Genomic DNA, 19,827 nt, shown 5'->3' on the forward strand with positions numbered 1-19,827 from the left:
GAACAATGGCAGGAGGGTGTCCACAATGAGGAAATCAAAGAAAAACTGGGAATGAATTCTATAGATGTAGCAGTCAGGGCGAACAGGCTTAGATGGTGGGGGTCATGTTACATGCATGGGAGAAGCAAGGTTACCCATGAGACTCATGGGTTCAGCAGTAGAGGGTAGGAGGAGTCGGGGTAGACCAAGGAGAAGATACCTGGATTCGGTTAAGAATGATTTTGAAGTAATTGGCTTAACATCAGAAGAGGCACCAATGTTAGCACTGAATAGGGGATCATGGAGGAATTTCATAAGGGGGACTCCAGACTGATCGCTGAAAGGCATCATCAGTCTTAAATGATGATGATGATAAACTTTTTTTCTAGTGCTCTGTACAGAATAGTAGAAGCTTTCTTTCTTTGTAGCAATCAGCTGTGACTTTCTCAGCAAATTTTGAATAATTGAGGATCAGTCTTATTTAAGATGGCAGTACATACTGTGCATAATTTAAGATAATTGCCTTTTCAGCCTGCATGATACAACTATTTCCCATGCTGAATGTTATAGGGCAGGACGTTCTTCCCACAGAGTACTGTTGTGCCTTGAGCACACTCGAGCCTGGGTTGGAAACTGTTGTCTTTATTTATTAATTCATCATGTAATTAAATCTCTACAGATTCTTTTAAAATGGAGTCTCAGAATCGGTTGTCGTGTTTTAACAAATTGGTACCACGAAGCTCGGAAGATGGTCTTTGTGACATCTGTCTTTGTTAGTTGTTCTTTATCTGTGTGATGTCAGTGCTCGATGCATCTTCCCTCCGTGGTTTGGCTCATTTGGCTTATGTACATTTTTCCACATTGGTACAGTGAAGGATGCAGTAGACTCCTAGTTTTATGGGATCCTGGGTCGTGAATTGTACAGAGAGAACAGTTGACGATGCAACTTGATCATGACCTGGGACAGTACTAAATTTTGTGCTAATGCTGACGACACCACCAGTAGCCAATTTTATCAATACTGTGGAACAAGTTGGTCTTTTATTCAGTGGGATGCAGCAGAGCGAATATGTCATGGAGCATGCATTACAAATATGAGGGCCATTTCACCATAGGAAAACCTCTGCAGAAGGAGAGGAAAGTGCTTATATGTCTCCAAGAAGTTGCTGAGACAGTCATCCTTCCAGTAGATAGTCCTCCTCCTGCTTGAAGTGTATAAGTAGATGATGTGCAACCTACAATAGGATGATGCCAGGAGGATATTAGATGATGATGCAACCAGCTGTGAGAAGAGAAAGATCACCAGACTTATCCAGATAACTGCTGCACTTCTAGAATTTATGGATTACCTAAGTCCATAAAGAGGGACTGCCCCTCTGTCCCATCATAAGCAACATCGTTGCACTAATGTAAGAGCAGGCAGAATGCCTATCAGCGAAGCTAAACCCCTCCATTGGCAAATATGAACACCACGCTAAACATTCAGCCCATTTATTCAGTAGCTTCAGAACTTCTAATTAAACCAAGAAAACCTCTTGGTGAACATTGGCATGATTTCTCTCTTTACTAAGGTACCTTTTAAGAAATGCTCTTTACCTTACAGGGAAGATGTGTAGGGTGTCACTAAGGAAACTCTTTTGAATTGATTCTAGCATCTACTACTTGCTGTTTGATGGTAATTACTACGAACATATCATTGGAGTGGGGATGAGTTGTCCATTATAACCAGTGGTAGCTGATACGTTTATGAAGGCATCTTAAGAAGAGACTACTGACTCTGTGGTCTGCAGATCTTTGTATTGCTTAGGATATTTGGATGGCATCTCTCTTATCTGGCCATGTGGAAGATAGCATCTACAAGATGTTTATCATCTGAATTCTCTGCACAAAAACATCAGGTTTATGATGGAGATAGAAGAAAAGCACCAACTCCGTTCCTGGACTTGCTAGACATGTGAAGACCAGGTGGCACACTAGGATGTAACATTTACCATAAATTAATGAGTACAGATTTTTATACTGGCATATCTCACAGTGAGAAGTTACAGGTGGTCCTTAGTACACCAGTGCACAGAGTTTATGAAATTTTTTACCAAGGTAGTTTAGCAGTGGAGTTGCAGCACCTACAGATAGTTTTCTGGAAGAATGGTTACAACCACCACCAGATCAAGTGTGCCATAAAACTGAAGCAGCCTTTATTCCGGTGACATTTACACTGTACATCAGTAACACATCAGCAAAACATGGGAGAATATTCTGGAAATGTGTATAGTGTATATTTCTCTCCCCACCAAAGACAAAAGTTGTCTTGAGGCCTGTAAAGAACAAGTTATGGCCCTGAAAACCAGGAATGAACCACGTCCGATGCTGTGCCAATGTGGGAAAAGGTACATAGACGAATCTGTTGGACTGTGGAGGAAAGGTGCACAGAGTATTTGTGTCACATGGATGAAGAAGAACCGACAAAATCAGCTTTCACAGAACACTGTATCTCCAAATGACTGACTTGCGGTGGGACCAAGTGGTTAAAGCAGGCCAGAAGATTCTGGGACTGTGTTTTAAAAAAATGTTGAGATCTGATTACTTGAGGAACTAATTAATGAAGACAGCAGTTCCCAAGTAATTAAGGCCTGGAATCCTGCCTTGAGTGTGCTCAAAGTACAACTGCAGTCTGTGGGGAGACCCATTAATGCCACACCAACTAAAGAGCTGGAACTGCACCAGCTGGAAACACCTTCACTCCAGCAGTGACATGAATTTGGCAGCGACGGTGCACAGACTGAGGACCATGGCTCAGGTCCTACCAGTGCAATTAACCCTCCACCTCGTCACCAGAGTTGCAACTGGGCACTGGCATGTCCATGATCTACACCAGGAGAAATGGGAGGGGGGGCTACATAATACAATACCCAGTGGAAGACAATCGGTTATTTGGACCACCTCCACCTGAAGATGGCAGCAAATCGATTTGCTGAAGTACCGCACCGTTTGAATAACACCACCCAGCTGAAAACCCAAGAACATTTCAAAATAAAACATAATGAAATGAATCTATTGGTTCATTTCATGTAACTTGATTTATTTTTGTCACTTTGTGTCATGTTTGTTGTGCCTTTGAGACTGCCATGCTAGTTGACATCATAGCAAGAATGTTAAACTGCTAGAAAAATAAGGGACCAAGCTGTTTGTTTTATTTTACTTTCTCCAGTGGCTATTTTCCCTTTATCCTGTAGTCAGTGAGTGATTGCTGTTGGATGATGGTGTGGGTATTTGAAAAAGAGAATGTAGGAGATAGAGAAGGAAATGGGCCCTAACCAGCACAGAGGAGCTAGGCAAGGGCAAGAGACTTGGTTGGGCATTTTAAACTCAACAAATCTCTCCCACTGCTTTTTTAACTGGGAGAGGACATTTCTCTAGTTCGTGTTGTTTTAGACATGACATGAGAAGGGACAAGCCCTGACAAAGGTGGTAGCCATTTCACTAGCAGGGGTGCTTTAGTCACTTCTTAGCTGGCTCAGTAAGTGGGCAGGCATGTTTTTTTGAGCAGTTCTGTCTGGTCTTGGGAGGAAGGTATCAGAATGCATTGATTTTGTGATATGTTGTTTTTAGTTCATTTTACTTTAGTCTAATTATGCTAGGGAAGTGCTCGGTATTATTTACTCTGTTTTTGATGGTATTTTGGCGTGCTTAGAAGATGTAGTGAGGTGAACTTTTATAGTTAGTTATAAGCGGGTAACTTTCTTGCAGTTGATAATTGTCTAAGATCCCTCATCGCAACTACAGTTCAAATTACCACTCTTGCTTGCAAAAAGGCATAGGCTGGTTTCCTTTTGGTGGGTTTTCTGTTGTTCATGTAATGAGTTCGTTTGTTGGCATCAGTAACTGCTGTCTTTTAGTAATTCTTATGCTACTAGATTATCATCATGATATGGTGCAAGGCTCTCAGAATGTCAAACAGAATGAGTACCTATATGATGGGAGTATTTTGGTACGAGGCTCACTCCAAAAGAAATGCAACCTATTTTTGTAAAAATACAGTTTTCATTCTGCATGTGTGAAAGTTTTACAGTGTGTAGATAGATCCTTCTAGCTTGTTTTCAAACTTAGTTCAACCTGTTCCCGTGAGTGGCCCCGTCACAGCATGTCTTCAAGATGGCTGCTACACTTGACGTTTGTCAGAAGCAACGTGCTGTCATAAAATTCCTGTGCTGTGAAAACGAGACAGTGTGAAACATCCACAAGAGGTTGAAAAAGGTGTATGGAAATGCTGCAGTCAATTGCATTACAGTTAGTCGGTGGGCAAGCAGGTTACATGATGAAAGCGGGCACGGCAATATTGAGGATTGTCCTTGCAGCGGCAGGCCTCGTACTGCATACACTCCAGACACTTGTAACGGAACTGAAATGATGGTGGGCTGACAGTAATTTGGAGCCCGCGCGTCGGAAACGGGCGCGCTGGTGTGAGACTGCCAGGGAGTGCACCCTGATGCCATCTATTGGCGAAACTGGGAATTAGCGCTGTCTCAGACAATGCGCTAAGCTCTCGGAGTCAAATGTATTCTTTTTCTTGGTAATTATAAGTTATTAGTGTATGATTTAATGTTATAAGGCGCTAGTAGTAAATTATTATGACTGATATGAACTCCAGGGTAATAAATATAAATATTCTTAAATACTAAATGATTTCGGTGAAAAGATGGTAGGGGAACGCCCCCACTCTTGGTGATACAAGCATAGCTAGAGGTAGCTGGAGACACAGGGACTGAACAATGCAATGGCCTGGGGAGTGTTGACGTGATCGGACGTGCGTAACTGTGCTCACGCAAAAGTGATTGTGCAACTGCGAAGAGGCGAATATCGTCGCCGTTTGTGGAGTAGAACGCGACGAATGGTGGTCGAAGCCGTCTCTATGCCACTGGAGCTGATTGTAAGAGTTCCTGCGCCCAGATTTTATGGCAGACGTGCAGTAGCTTATACGACTGCTACAGCTCGTAGTTCCAGCCGCCATTAAGGGCATGAGGCGTGAAGAGCTGCCTTAGCCACATGCATCCCACCACCAGCACCGACACGTCTACCCAAGGCAAGACTGCTTGAAATTGTTAAGTCGAACTTTGTATACATGTAAAAGGAGAATACCAGTTTTCTTTTGTGCAAGTGCAGAGGACAGAATATAGTAATGAGTAAAATTACGACGCATGTTGTTCATTGTAAAGTGTAGTAACCTGAAACATAGTGTAGTGAAATCAGACTGAGGCCACCATCGCCTCTTTCATTTACAATTCTTTTGGTTGTAGAATACTTTAGCGTTTAAGAATGTAGAAAAGAGCAATGGTCACACCAGAATGAGTCGCCTATTTATAGTTACTTAAATTTTTCTGAGTAACCTTTCAAGTAAAGTCACTTAACTAATTCTATAGCAATTGTCCAAAGAGTAATATCCCAAAATCATTAAATAAGTTGAAGGGTAGAAGTTTGTTAAATTAAGTTGCTTAAATTGTCTTGGTGGTAATTACCAAGCCAACTCACAGAAATTGAGAGAGTATTTGCTTTGTAGAATCACCTAGAATGATCAGAAATAGTAATATTCAGAATTAAGTTTAAAATTCAACTCAAGCCGTTTCACTTTGAAACGAGCCAAAAAATTGATTTATTCTTTTGCTCCTTCAGAGCTGGCGACCGTAGTTATAAGTATTTTCAGGAGGATTCGACGGTAAGTCTGCTGCTCTCGTCGTGCTGATAGGATTATCTACTGCTGCTAGCAGTGGTGATTGGATACATAAGCTCACTACCAAGTTAAGTGGGTCAGGTAGGCAGTGTTACCGTGTGAACTGTAGGGCACTGTAGGCCGTGGATCGAACCCGTTCAATCATCACAGCTCTTTGAGAAATAGTCCGGTTAGGAGTGTACTAATCCAATAGGTAAATACTGGCGAGTAACGGTCAAAAATGTATACGCAAGTGAATTTAGCAAGGTCCATGTAGCACCTAGTTAATGTGGTGTAATGGCGAGGGTAGGAGTGGAGTAAAAGTGAGCTGAGCTTGTGGCAGCTGTGCTGTCTTCAAAGATTAATAACGCCAGAATTCACTACTAACTCTTACCATTAGGGCTGAGCTATTTACGGTTAAAATACGTAGCAGTAAGCGCAAAGGTGTGACAGCTACAAGTCCGTATTGGCTTTATACATACGGAAGTAGGAAGCGGGTCATTCTGTCAGTGGAGGGGTTAAAACAACGGAGTCACTTGAGAACATACCCCATTTACTGATGGAAAGATTCGGCGGTTCGGTCGCATGTGGCGACCGTGACAGGACTTACCAAGTTTGTAGAATAATGGCTGCAATAAAAGTGTTTTATATAAACTTGTAGTTTCAAGAAAATTTTAAATTTAAAATTCTGTTGTAGACAAATATACCACAATTGGTAAGTTCAAGACGACAACCTGCAAAGCAGCAAAAGGAAGTCCAATAGTAGGAGTTAAACAAGTAATACTTGGTTTAATAAACATTTCTATTAGGCACGAATTACAGCAGCATAAGATGGAGTCGAATAGTAACAAGCAAGACAAAAACATTACAAGGTCAGACCCAGAATTATGGACCATAGATACTGTTGTAGGGTTGGAAAATCCTATAGATGAATCCACACCCACAAAACAGGAGGAACGGGAAGTGAAACCAAAGGTAGTGAAAAGTGAACCCAATGTATCTGTAGATGCAAGTCACAAGGGAGAGGATATGGAATTAACAAGTTTGTTAAATAGTATGATGGCGCAAATTCGAGAAGGGAATGCTAGTTTGAAAGCAGAAATGGCTAGTCATATATCCCAACTGGATGAAAACCTATCTGGTAAAATAAAAGCCAATTTAGATATTTTGAATACGCAAAGCCAACGTATCACAGAGGTAAACAAATCAGTAAATAGCATTAGGGCTGAAATAACAAATGTTCAGAGAAAAGTCACAGAACTAGAGAAAAGATTTGATACCGAAATTCGGAAAATAGAGAAATCAGTGGAACCTTTGGTTAGTAAAAAATTAGAACCGATAATTGAAATTAAATTACAGGCGATAGTACCACTTGTAAAGAAAGAGATTGTTAAAGAAACGGCAGCTGATATTGAAACACTGCGCAATACCATGTTGAGTTTTGATGCATGTGTGCAGGAGCAGGAAAATACACTGCGTAATGAGATAAAATTGTTAAGTCAGCAAGTTCAGAATCAGACGTTTCTTAACTGTAGTGGTATCCCATTGGTAATGCAAAAATCGGAAATACTGAGTAGGGAGGAAAAATACGATCCTCAAAAGAAACAAGGTGGATGGCATCCAATGGATTTTATAAAAAATTGTGAACGTGTCTTACCAACAGACATGTCGGATAAAGAAAAAATTAATTTAGTAATAGACGCTTTAGCAGGTCATGCTAAACGTTGGGGATTGAATTTGGATATCGACAATTTGTAGTTTACAGACTTCAAAGAAAAGTTCCTTGAGGAATTCTGGGGCACACAACAGAGGGATAGGTTGTGGAGAGAATTCGTTGTCGCCAGAATGCCAGAACATGGGCGTGGGCTCATGAAAGAATACTGTGAAGGATGGTTCAAGCGTTTGGAGTATCTTAAAGATCGTAGATCAGAATCGGAGATAGTGTGGGAGTTGTGGAAAAAGCTACCTGACGATTCAAAGCGTTATGTAGGAGGCACTCATCGAACATTCGATGAATTTTTAGAAAAAATCGAGAATGAAGATAGGTGGCGTGAAACTATAGAGTTTCGAGGTTTCAGAAATCAGAATGGAATAGTAAAAGGTGGTAGGAATGAACCGCAAATTAACATGATGAGAGGAAGAGGTCGAGGAGGTAACTCTCAGCGAGGGAGAGGACACTATCAGGGAAACGGGATGCATTATCAAAATCAGGAAAACTAAATACCGCGCAGGTCAAGGGCCTAACACGCGCGGAAAGAAAGAAATGGCCCAAATATAGGGAAGATCGGAGTAGTCAGTACTATAGTAGGATAGTGCGTCGTTCGCCTGAAGAGCAGTTACATAAACGAAACTTTGCGAAGTATAATGCAGGGATACAAACAGAGGAGAGAGAGCGGGGAGGAATTATTAAGGGAAATGAAGTAGGAAAAGAATATCGGTCGGATGTGAAGGCTCACGTGAAGGAAATAAGTACAATTCGAGGTCAGAGTGACGAATTGATGAAGGAAGAGTCAGAGGAGGCGTTGTTTGTCGGTAGGGATGGCAACTGTGCAGAGAGGCAGGGGCAAGGTAGGAGTGATGTGACTTATGGTAAAAGGTTAGTACGAATAGTCGACGAATCGCATCGAGAAGTAATTAAAGAGGAAAGGGTGAATAAGAAAAAGGGGCATAGTGCAGAGACGCATGCCGATTCAGAAATTACCTCGTATGCAGAATATGTACATCAGCTCAAAAGCCAGCCAGCACAATTAGAAAGATCTTCCACTCAAGTGATTAATTTGGACCCGAATATGACAGTGTTAGAGAGCCATACCGATTATGATGTGTACCTAGTGACAGCAAGAGTACATGACTGTGATGAAGATTCTTTTAAAGAAATTAGAGAAAGTGTATCTAACCAAGAGAAAGAGTGTTGTGATCCCTGTAGTACTGAAGCAAATGAGTTGAGTGAGACTGGAATTCCATTAGTAGGGGAAAATAATGAAAGTAAGAGTGGCGAATGCACTATCCAACAAAGGGAAAGTAGAGAAATGGATTATAATTTGCGAGAATTATTTGAATCCGAAGAAGGTAATATTTCTAAGGAGGAGGAATTATCGTCAGAATCATCAGAAAGCATCCAGGGAGAAAAAGAAGTAGAGGAAGTTTCCGATTCTGCAACCGAGAGTTCAGGCATGACAGATTCGAATGAGAACGAGATGGCATTAAAGAGCCTAGACGAAGGACTATTGGAAAAGGTGGTGAAAGAATTTACGATGAAAAGGAGAAAGAAACCTCCAGATGGAATGGTCAGTATAAAAACCAGAAAAATAATATGGCAAGACTTGGCGGTGGAAAAGGATTTATTATGGGAAAATAAAGAAAGTATGAAAGAGGACAATAGGATGCAAACAATCCTGCCCATTAATGTATGTGGGTACGATTTATATGTATTGTTGGATACGGGTGCTCAAATAAGTGCTATTTCGCACGCATTTTTTGAGATGATCAAAGAGCAACGAGGAGTAGTCATGATGCCAGTAACAGGTGTTAAAGTGATAGGGGCGACAGGGAAATGTAGTAAACCTGTTAAACATCAAGTGATGATGGAATTTAAGATAAAAAACAAGCTATTTTCGAATGCATTTTTAGTAGTTCCAGAGCTCAGTGCCGAGATCATTTTAGGCATTGACTGGTTAATAAAACAGAAAGTAATTATAGATTGTGACAAAAGGATAATAGTTTGTAAAGTTGATAGTGCGGTATTAGAAATACCATTTGAATCATCTAGAGTAATGGAAGAGAACCAGCTGAGATGGGTAGAATTTAGAGATGATCATGATTCAGGAATAGGTCAAAAATTCGATTGGTTTCTGGTGAGACAGATAGTTGAAGATGGAAATAAGGAGACACTCCTTCGAAATGTAGTGGAAAAAACGGAAGGACTATCTGATGCCAAAGGGAGGATCTATGGCAAATTCTGAAAGAAAATCAGGAGGTATTTTTGGACAAACCGGGACGAGTGATAAATTATGAGTACTGCATGGAGGTAGAGGAGCATGAACCTTTCTTTAAACCACCATATAATGTACCCGTGTCTAAGAAAGAAGCAGTTCAAAAAGAAATAGATAAAATGGTTTCATGTGGGGTCATTGAACGGAGTTCTAGCCCATATAATAACCCACTGGTGATAGTAGGTAAGAAGGATGGAAGTGTACGAATAGTGATAGATGCTCGTACTCTGAATAAAGTAGTGAAGAGGGAGTTGGATCGTCCAGAGAACATAGATAATTTATTGCAGAAGTTTAATGGTGTAAAGTACATGACTAGTTTAGACCTAACTGCAGGATACTGGCAAATCCCATTAAGTGAGGAGTCTAGGAAGTACACGGCATTTTTATTCAATGGCAAATGCTACCATTTCACAGTGGTACCATTTGGCCTAAATACTTCCGTTTCAGTGTTCATTCGGGCTTTAGACAAAATTTTAGGGAGTGAACTTAGTTCGCTAATCACGGTTTATGTAGATGATTTGTTAATTGCTACAAGGACATGGGAAGAGCACATGGAGTTATGCGACAGGGTGTTCAAAGCTTTAATTAAAGGAGGAATGACCCTGAACCTGAAAAAATGCGAGTTTGTGAAGAAAGAAATAAAGTTTTTAGGTCACATAGTAACACCAGAGGGAATTGGAAAGGATTCCGATAAAGTCAAAGCAATAAGAAATTGTCCGGCTCCCAAGAATAAAAAACAACTAAAGTCGTTTATAGGACTTTGTTCCTTTTATCGTAAGTATGTGGATGATCAGGTGTTCAATAGCCCACATCTGAACAACCTACTTAAGAAGAACAGTGTGTATATGTGGACTGAGGAATGTGAAGCAGCATTCAACCGGCTAAAAGACAATTTGGCTAAAAACATAAAGTTATGGCACCCTGACCTGTGTGAACCATTCCACATGGCAACAGATAGTTCAGATTATGGATTGGGAGTATCCATATTTCAGGAGGTAATGATAGATGGGGAAAAAACTCATAGACAAATAGCATTTGCGAGTAGAACCATGTCTAAGTACGAAAGAAACTATACGGTTTCAGAGAAGGAGGCTTTAGCTATAGTATGGGGTTTTAGGAAATTTCAACTTTTCTTATGGGGGCATAAGACTGTGGTCCATACAGACCACAAAGCTTTAATATTTTTGAAGGACTGCAGATTGTTACATAACAGGTTGACCAGATGGGCGCTGTTTTTACAACAATTTGATATAGAGATCAAGTATGTTAAAGGGAAAGAACATGCAGTACCGGATGCTTTGTCGAGATTACCGGAAGGATGTGAGACACTAGAAAGTGTAAAGAATAGGGAAGATGTTTTTGAGGTGAATTACTTCAAAAAAGCGGAAGGAAGAGAAAAAAATTAGGGAAATATGTCGGAATATGCGAAGATATCAAAGTGATGATGATGCACTCAAGTCGGTAAAGGTCAAGTTTGACAATCCGGACGCAACTAACATAAGGGCTTCATATAAAATACACAAAGGTGTACTGTATCTTCAAAGATTAAATAATCCAGGGAAGTGGAGAGTATGTTGGCCGGAACAACACACTGAAGTGCTGATAGATTATGTTCACTTGGCATATGGCCATTGTGGTGCACGGAAGTGTACCGATAAGTTAGATGAATGCATTACCTTTAACAACATGGCACGAAGGGTAGCACAGAGGATAAGATCTTGTGATCTATGCCAAAAGGCGAAAGTAACAAATGCGATTAATCAAGGGCCCACGCAATCAATAAAACCTGATGCAGTATTAGAAATAGTAGCAGTAGATATCTTTGGACCATTACCAAAAACCATGGGGGGTTTTGTGTACATATTTGTAGCAGTTGAACTTTTCTCAAAGTATATAAAGCTATATCCCTTGAGAAAAGCTACTGCCAGAGCTGTGTATGATAAAATGGCGTGTGATTATTTTGTGAAAGTAGGGAAGCCAAAGAGAATACTATCAGATAATGGTGTTCAGTTTTGCTCAAAAATGTGGAAGGATGGGATAACTGAGAAACAGGTAGAAGTGGTACATATCTCAGCTTATCACCCATCAAGCAATCCGGCAGAAAGATATATGCGTGAGATAGGTCGGTTATTTAGGACGTACTGCCATAGTAACCACAAGAAGTAGGGCATGTATGTGAGTGAATTCGAAGAAATCATGAATTCATTAACAAACGAGAGCACTGGATTTACTCCAGAAGAAATCCTGAAAAAGACGAGAAGTAAAAGTCTAGTAGAAGACCTACTAGAATTTCCAGATAGAGTTGAATTAGATTATGATAGTAAAAAGAACTTAGTAAAAGACAAGATGAGAAAACAAGCAGATGCGAGAATTCGTCGTCATGACGAAAAAGTAAGGAATCCTAAATTCAAAATAGGTGATCTCGTTCTTGTAAAAACACATGAAAAGTCAAGTGAAATTAATAACGAGATCAGCAAATTTAAATATATATATAATGGACCATTTAAAATAGTGTCCATACCCAATGTGAATGCTTATTATTTAGAGTACCCATTAACAGGCAAACGCCTGGGTGTAAGAAACATAGTGGATCTCAAAAGGTATGAGCCATGAATTCTACCAGATTGAAAATAAATATATAAATAAATATTAAAGTAAACCAATATGTAAATAGTTTTGTTTCTTTTGTTCTATGTGAAAGGTAAATGTTCACTAAAATATGTTGCAGTATTCTAATGAAACTTCTAGTTTAAGTAGAGACTAAACAGACTGGGAAAGACTGAGCTTCTAAGAAAGCCTTAATAGATGTGTAAATAAGTGTTGTGGAAGAGGTAGAAAAGTGAGGAGGTAAAGTGAAAAGGACGGGCTATAAAGTAATAGGCGCATAACGTGTGTTTTACTTGCCTGAGATAAAAGAAGTGTATTTAAAATTTTTGTAGAAAAGATGTTTAAAGTGTACTGTGTTTAGATGTAAGAAAATTGTAAAGAATATATGTAAATCATTTATGTAATGTTTAGCAGGAAAGATAGAAAGAATTGGTGTTTAATTTTAAATAAGTAATATAAGTACCGAGGTGTATCAGTAAGAAAGGGAAAACCCTTGGTAAAAAGCTTAACGAACATTTCAGATTCATTATAGGAGAGACTTCTTATTGAATTATCACTGTTAGATACTTCAATAAGAAGTGGGGCATGTGTAACGGAACTGAAATGATGGTGGGCTGACAGTAATTTGGAGCCCGCGCGTCGGAAACGGGCGCGCTGGTGTGAGACTGCCAGGGAGTGCACCCTGATGCCATCTATTGGCGAAACTGGGAATTAGCGCTGTCTCAGACAATGCGCTAAGCTCTCGGAGTCAAATGTATTCTTTTTCTTGGTAATTATAAGTTATTAGTGTATGATTTAATGTTATAAGGCGCTAGTAGTAAATTATTATGACTGGTATGAACTCCAGGGTAATAAATATAAATATTCTTAAATACTAAATGATTTCGGTGAAAAAATGGTAGGGGAACGCCCCCACTCTTGGTGATACAAGCATAGCTAGAGGTAGCTGGAGACACAGGGACTGAACAATGCAATGGCCTGGGGAGTGTTGACGTGATCGGAATTGCGTAACTGTGTTCACGCAAAAGTGATTGTGCAACCGCGAAGAGGCGAATATCGTCGCCGTTTGTGGAGTAGAACGCGACGAATGGTGGTCGAAGCCGTCTCTATGCCACTGGAGCTGATTGTAAGAGTTCCTGCGCCCAGATTTTATGGCGGACGTGCAGTAGCTTATACGAGTGCTACAGCTCGTAGTTCCAGCCGCCATTAAGGGCATGAGGCGTGAAGAGCTGCCTTAGCCACATGCATCCCACCACCAGCACCGACACGTCTACCCAAGGCAAGACTGCTTGAAATTGTTAAGTCGAACTTTGTATACATGTAAAAGGAGAATACCAGTTTTCTTTTGTGCAAGTGCAGAGGACAGAATATAGTAATGAGTAAAATTACGACGCATGTTGTTCATTGTAAAGTGTAGTAACCTGAAACATAGTGTAGTGAAATCAGACTGAGGCCACCATCGCCTCTTTCATTTACAATTCTTTTGGTTGTAGAATACTTTAGCGTTTAAGAATGTAGAAAAGAGCAATGGTCACACCAGAATGAGTCGCCTATTTATAGTTACTTAAATTTTTCTGAGTAACCTTTCAAGTAAAGTCACTTAACTAATTCTATAGCAATTGTCCAAAGAGTAATATCCCAAAATCATTAAATAAGTTGAAGGGTAGAAGTTTGTTAAATTAAGTTGCTTAAATTGTCTTGGTGGTAATTACCAAGCCAACTCACAGAAATTGAGAGAGTATTTGCTTTGTAGAATCACCTAGAATGATCAGAAATAGTAATATTCAGAATTAAGTTTAAAATTCAACTCAAGCCGTTTCACTTTGAAACGTGCCAAAAAATTGATTTATTCTTTTGCTCCTTCAGAGCTGGCGACCGTAGTTATAAGTATTTTCAGGAGGATTCGACGGTAAGTCTGCTGCTCTCGTCGTGCTGATAGGATTATCTACTGCTGCTAGCAGTGGTGATTGGATACATAAGCTCACTACCAAGTTAAGTGGGTCAGGTAGGCAGTGTTACCGTGTGAACTGTAGGGCACTGTAGGCCGTGGATCGAACCCGTTCAATCATCACAGCTCTTTGAGAAATAGTCCGGTTAGGAGTGTACTAATCCAATAGGTAAATACTGGCGAGTAACGGTCAAAAATGTATACGCAAGTGAATTTAGCAAGGTCCATGTAGCACCTAGTTAATGTGGTGTAATGGCGAGGGTAGGAGTGGAGTAAAAGTGAGCTGAGCTTGTGGCAGCTGTGCTGTCTTCAAAGATTAATAACGCCAGAATTCACTACTAACTCTTACCATTAGGGCTGAGCTATTTACGGTTAAAATACGTAGCAGTAAGCGCAAAGGCGTGACAGCTACAAGTCCGTATTGGCTTTATACATACGGAAGTAGGAAGCGGGTCATTCTGTCAGTGGAGGGGTTAAAACAACGGAGTCACTTGAGAACATACCCCATTTACTGATGGAAAGATTCGGCGGTTCGGTCGCGCACTGTGCAGAGAGTTAACGAATTGGTGACTGCTGACAGACGCATCACAGTGAACGAATTGTCACGCTACATTGGGATAGGGGAAGGAAGCATTTTCAGAATACTGAAAGTGTCGGCATTAAAAATAGTTTGTGCCAGGTGGGTTCCCAGGGTGTTGACAGTGGCTCACAAAGAAACTAGAAAAACGGTATGCAGCGAACTTTTGGAACAGTACGAGAATGGTGGAGATGAATTTCTTGGTAGAATTGTGGCAGGTGATGAAACATGGATCCATCATTTTTCACCAGAGATGAAGAGGCAATCAGTGGAGTGGCATCATGCAAATTCACCCAAGAAAAAAAAATTCAAAACCACACCTTCTGCTGGAAAAGTTATGGCTATGGTGTTTTTCGATTCTGAAGGACTCTTGCTTGTGGACATCATGCCAAGTGGAACCACCATAAATTCTAATGCATATGTGATGACACTGAAGAAACTTCAAGCTTGACTGAGTCGTGTTCGACCACATCGGCAAAAGCAGGATGTTTTGCTGTTGCACGACAATGCACAACCACATGTCAGTCAAAAAACCATGGAAACGATCGCAAAACTCGGGTGGACAACACTGAAACACCTGCTTTACAGTCCTGACCTGGCTCCATGTGACTATCATTTCTGTGGGAAACTGAAATACTCTCTTCGTGGAACAAGATTTGAAGATGGTGACTCCCTTGTGCACGCTGCCAAACAGTGGCTCCAACAGGTTGGTCCAGAATTTTACCATGCGGTTATACAGGTGCTGGTTCCAAGATGGCGTAAGGCAGTTGAGAGGGATGGAAATTATGTGGAGAAATGAAAATATTGTTCCTAAAGGATGTATATACACACTGTAAAACTTTCAAACGTGTAGAATAAAAGATGTATTAAAAAAAAATAGTGTGCATTTCTTTTGGAGTGAACCTTGTATTAACAGCAATTTTCAGAATTTTTAAGAGTTTCGTGGAATCCAGTTTTGCCTCCTAGGGAGTGCCCTTTCCCCATTCTGTCACCATTTTATTACCATAGAGAACACCATGCAGGGGCATTCCATGTGTATATTAAACGAATGCGGGAGAAGAGGACTTCTGTGATTTATTGTAAAGGATTATCTCAGTCTTTCAGTGATTAGCACATTTCCCAATGTTTTAAATTACTGTCTCACTAAGCCTAAACCATTGTGAGTTAGGAGACGTCTTGATGCTTTTTGTGAGCATTCTGATTTTTAATGTAAAGATGTGTTGAACTGCTTGTTCTTGTTCTGAGAAAGGAAAATAAAAAGCTGTCTTTGAAAGTTATAGAGGCATTTCTCTGTTTCTGTGAAAATTTGCTGAATATTCCTGAGTTCGTTCTCATACCAAGTTCTCTAATAAGGAAGAATAAGTGTGTCTCCATAGTGATGTCCTTTTGATATCAAACCACATCAAAATTGAATTGTGTAGAATGGATACAAATGTATGTGCTCTGGCAAGTTGCTTTCCACCATCAGTGCGCGAAATTGGATTAACAGTTGTTTGGGCTATCTTTAGTTGTTGTTTCATCCTAAATGTTAATGCAACAAGCAAGGAATGTGACATGAGGAAGCAAAGCAAAGATAGTTGAGCAATAGAAGGGTAATCTTTCAATAAGAGAAATGTTTTTGAAACACGTTTCCTCTATAACAGGTAACTCTAAAGTGTAAATGCATTAGAAGTGTGTTTGTGCGCACATGTACATGTGCATGTGCTTATATACTTGTGCATGTGCATGTGTGTATTCTTGGCTGAGACTGCTTGAGAAAATCTCGACGGTGCTGCTGTTTCTGATTATAAGTGTGAAACAACTACATGATGAAGAATCTTACTGAATGACAAATTGTACTTCGACAATTTTTTTTGCGTTTTTATTTTTTAGATCTCCGTTGCTGAGAAATATGTATCTATTATGAATTATTCACATTTGTGGCTTGTAAATTTTCAAATGCTGTGTTATGCTTTATGTGATATCTTCACTTGACAACAGTACATCTTTATCTATGCATTTCAGTGTTTCATTAACCAATACAACAAGCAACCTTTAAGAGGCAATGGTTTTTCACATTTTGTAGCTTCTTATTGCAAAATCTACAACTTTTGTCTTCATTATGTTATGTAAGTGGTGTACCCAGATATTTAATTTATGCTATGTAGCAAATGAATGTATCTGAATGGAAATAACTGCTGTCACTTTTGAATAGACCATTAAAGTTCAAGAGCACAAAATTTCGTGTTCACTGCATATCCATTGTAACTGCAAAAGCTGCCCAGTCTGCAACAATTCCTCGTGTGACTGTATCATTGACGACTACCATTATTTAGCATGAACACTGTCGTTGCTGCTCTTGAGCTTCACTGAGAATCTGATGCTTTGCCGTGAAAATCATTATGTATTTCTGACTTTCAGTTATTCAACGAGCGACCAGTGTGGTCAAAAAATGCTCTTATATACATCACAAAGTTTACAGTTGATCAGATGAAGTACTTACTACCAGCTGTTGCATACTATTTTGTTACGGGTCCATGGAGAGTAATGTGGGTTAAATTTGGATATGATCCAAGACAGGACCCAGGATCTCGCAAATACCAGACACTGGACTATAGATTGAGAGCCTTTGGTAAAAATAAAATCTACACAGTTTTTATATGATGAAATCTTATTTATTTGCTTTCCTACATTCACTTTTTATTTTATTTAGGTGGGCTAAAAACCAAAGTGAAGGCCAAAAGAAGTTATTGCAACTACCTGTTGCCATACAAGTCCACTCCTGCTAGTCGACCAAGAGTAGCAACAATCACAAAAGATGCTGGTCCTTCCAGAGAAACCACTAGTAGATCTAACTTCGCGGCATCAAATGAAAACGTCTATATTTTCAGACCTGGTATGCTTCCTCCATCACGACAAATGTTCTATCAGGTACTGTACCCTCTAATGGCACTTTGCTTTTTTTTACATCTACATGGATACTCTGCGAATCACATTCAAGTGCCTGGCAGATTATTCCTTAGCTTTTATAGAATTCTTTTTCTTTTAGTACTGTGATCTCCTTGTACCACAAATTCAAGCAATGCTTGAAAAGTTGCCTGAGCCACCAGCTGATGCCAAATGTCATGAGAGAACGGGTTGGATGCCGAAAGGAATTGATGCCCAGTGTCGTGAAATCATTAATAATCTTGTGACTCAGGTCCTAAGAAACGAAGTTTTGCGTAAGTTAAACTGTTGTCTTGTTTTTATTCTTTCTTTTCTTGTTGAGTCGTTTTAATGATGAAATACATTTTTTTTGTTTTGTAGCGGATAGTGTCAAGCTGATGGATAATAATTCTGGAACATCAAATGATGAATCTGAAGAACTAGATGATGATGAGGATGATGTTGATGAGGAGGATGACGTTGATGACAATGATGATGAGGATGATGGTGATGATGATGACGAAGCATGAATTGAAACTAATGAATTCAGCTTTGCCTACCTCCTTACACCATTCATTACCAAAATATTTATAGAGAGAAGTTTTTTTAATGTGGTCTGTCTGTGCATTGTTACTACATTGCTCATGAACAAGGATTAAAACTTCTTTTATCTGTTAAGAATTATTTTGTATTTAGTACTAAGATTTTTCCAATATTTATGAAATCTTTTATTAATTATGAGCTGATGTTAGTTTGTCAGACAAGTTGTTCAAAACACTTATGAGCTCATTGAACTGTGATATATTATTGCTAGTAAAAAGTTATGTAATGTCTTTGTTGTTATTTTAGCTATCTTTTGCCAAGCTCATCTCCTTTCAAAATGTTCGCTCCCTTTAGTAACAATTTTCAAACAAATTAGATAATTTTCCATATAATCTCATTCTTGCTGATTCTGGAGGTCTTCTTTCCAGGGATTCTTCTACCATAGTATCGATGAATCTGTCTCCTTGTGATCTCACTGCATGACCAGTCTACTTAACCTGAACTGTGACATGAAACCATATACAGGGTGTTACAAAAAGGTATGGCCAAACTTTCAGGAAACATTCCTCACACACAAATAAAGAAAAGATGTTATCTGGACATGTGTGCGGAAACGCTTAATTTCCATGTTAGAGCTCACTTTAGTTTCGTCAGTATGTACTGTACTTCCTTGATTCACCGCCAGTTGGCCCAATTGAAGGAAGGTAATGTTTACTTCGGTGCTTGTGTTGACATGCGACTCATTGCTCTACATTACTAGCATCAAGCACATCAGTACGTAGCATCAACAGGTTCGTGTTCATCACGAACGTGGTTTTGCAGTCAGTGCAATGTTTACAAATGCAGAATTGGCAGATGCCCATTTGATGTGTGGATTAGCACGGGGCAATAGCCGTGGCGCGGTATGTTTGTATCGAGACAGATTTCCAGAACAAAGGTGTCCCGACAGGAAGACGTTCGAAGCAATTGATCGGCGTCTTAGGGAGCACGGAACATTCCAGCCTATGACTCGCGACGGGGGAAGACCTAGAACGACAAGGACACCTGCAATGGACTAGGCAATTCTTCGTGCAGTTGACAATAACCCTAATGTCAGCGTCAGAGAAGTTGCTGCTGTGCAAGGTAACGTTGACCACGTCACTGTATGGAGAGTGCTACGGGAGAACCAGTTGTTTCCGTACCATGTACAGCGTGTGCAGGCACTATCAGCAGCTGATTGGCCTCCACGGGTACACTTCTGCGAATGGTTCATCCAACAATGTGTCAATCCTCATTTCAGTGCAAATGTTCTCTTTACAGATGAGGCTTCATTCCAATGTGATCAAATTGTAAATTTTCACAATCAACATGTGTGGGCTGACGAGAATCCACACGCAATTGTGCAATCACGTCATCAACACAGATTTTCTGTGAACGTTTGGGCAGGCATTGTTGGTGATGTCTTGATTGGACCCCGTGTTCTTCCACCTACGCTCAATGGAGCGCGTTATGATTTCATACGGGATACTCTACCTGTGCTGCTAGAGCACGCACCTTTACAAGTACGACACAACATGTGGTTCATGCACGATGG

At 40.0% G+C, this 19,827-nt stretch overlaps 1 protein-coding gene across 2 annotated transcripts in view; it reads left to right on the top strand.

The window, feature by feature from the left end:
• LOC124798388 (general transcription factor 3C polypeptide 5) overlaps positions 1–18,540 on the top strand; it is a 79,973-nt gene extending 61,433 nt beyond the window's left edge. For both annotated transcript variants that reach the window (XM_047261763.1, XM_047261762.1), the window contains 4 exons: positions 17,208–17,418; positions 17,500–17,717; positions 17,836–18,007; positions 18,093–18,540. In XM_047261763.1, the coding sequence (XP_047117719.1) occupies positions 17,208–17,418; positions 17,500–17,717; positions 17,836–18,007; positions 18,093–18,241 (750 nt within the window). In that variant the 3' untranslated portion in view covers positions 18,242–18,540. The remainder of the gene's footprint in view (positions 1–17,207; positions 17,419–17,499; positions 17,718–17,835; positions 18,008–18,092) is intronic.
• Positions 18,541–19,827: the final 1,287 nt, after the last annotated feature.

Source organism: Schistocerca piceifrons, chromosome 5 (assembly GCF_021461385.2).
Source record: "Schistocerca piceifrons isolate TAMUIC-IGC-003096 chromosome 5, iqSchPice1.1, whole genome shotgun sequence".
In the NCBI taxonomy this organism is placed as follows: Eukaryota; Metazoa; Arthropoda; class Insecta; order Orthoptera; family Acrididae; genus Schistocerca; species Schistocerca piceifrons.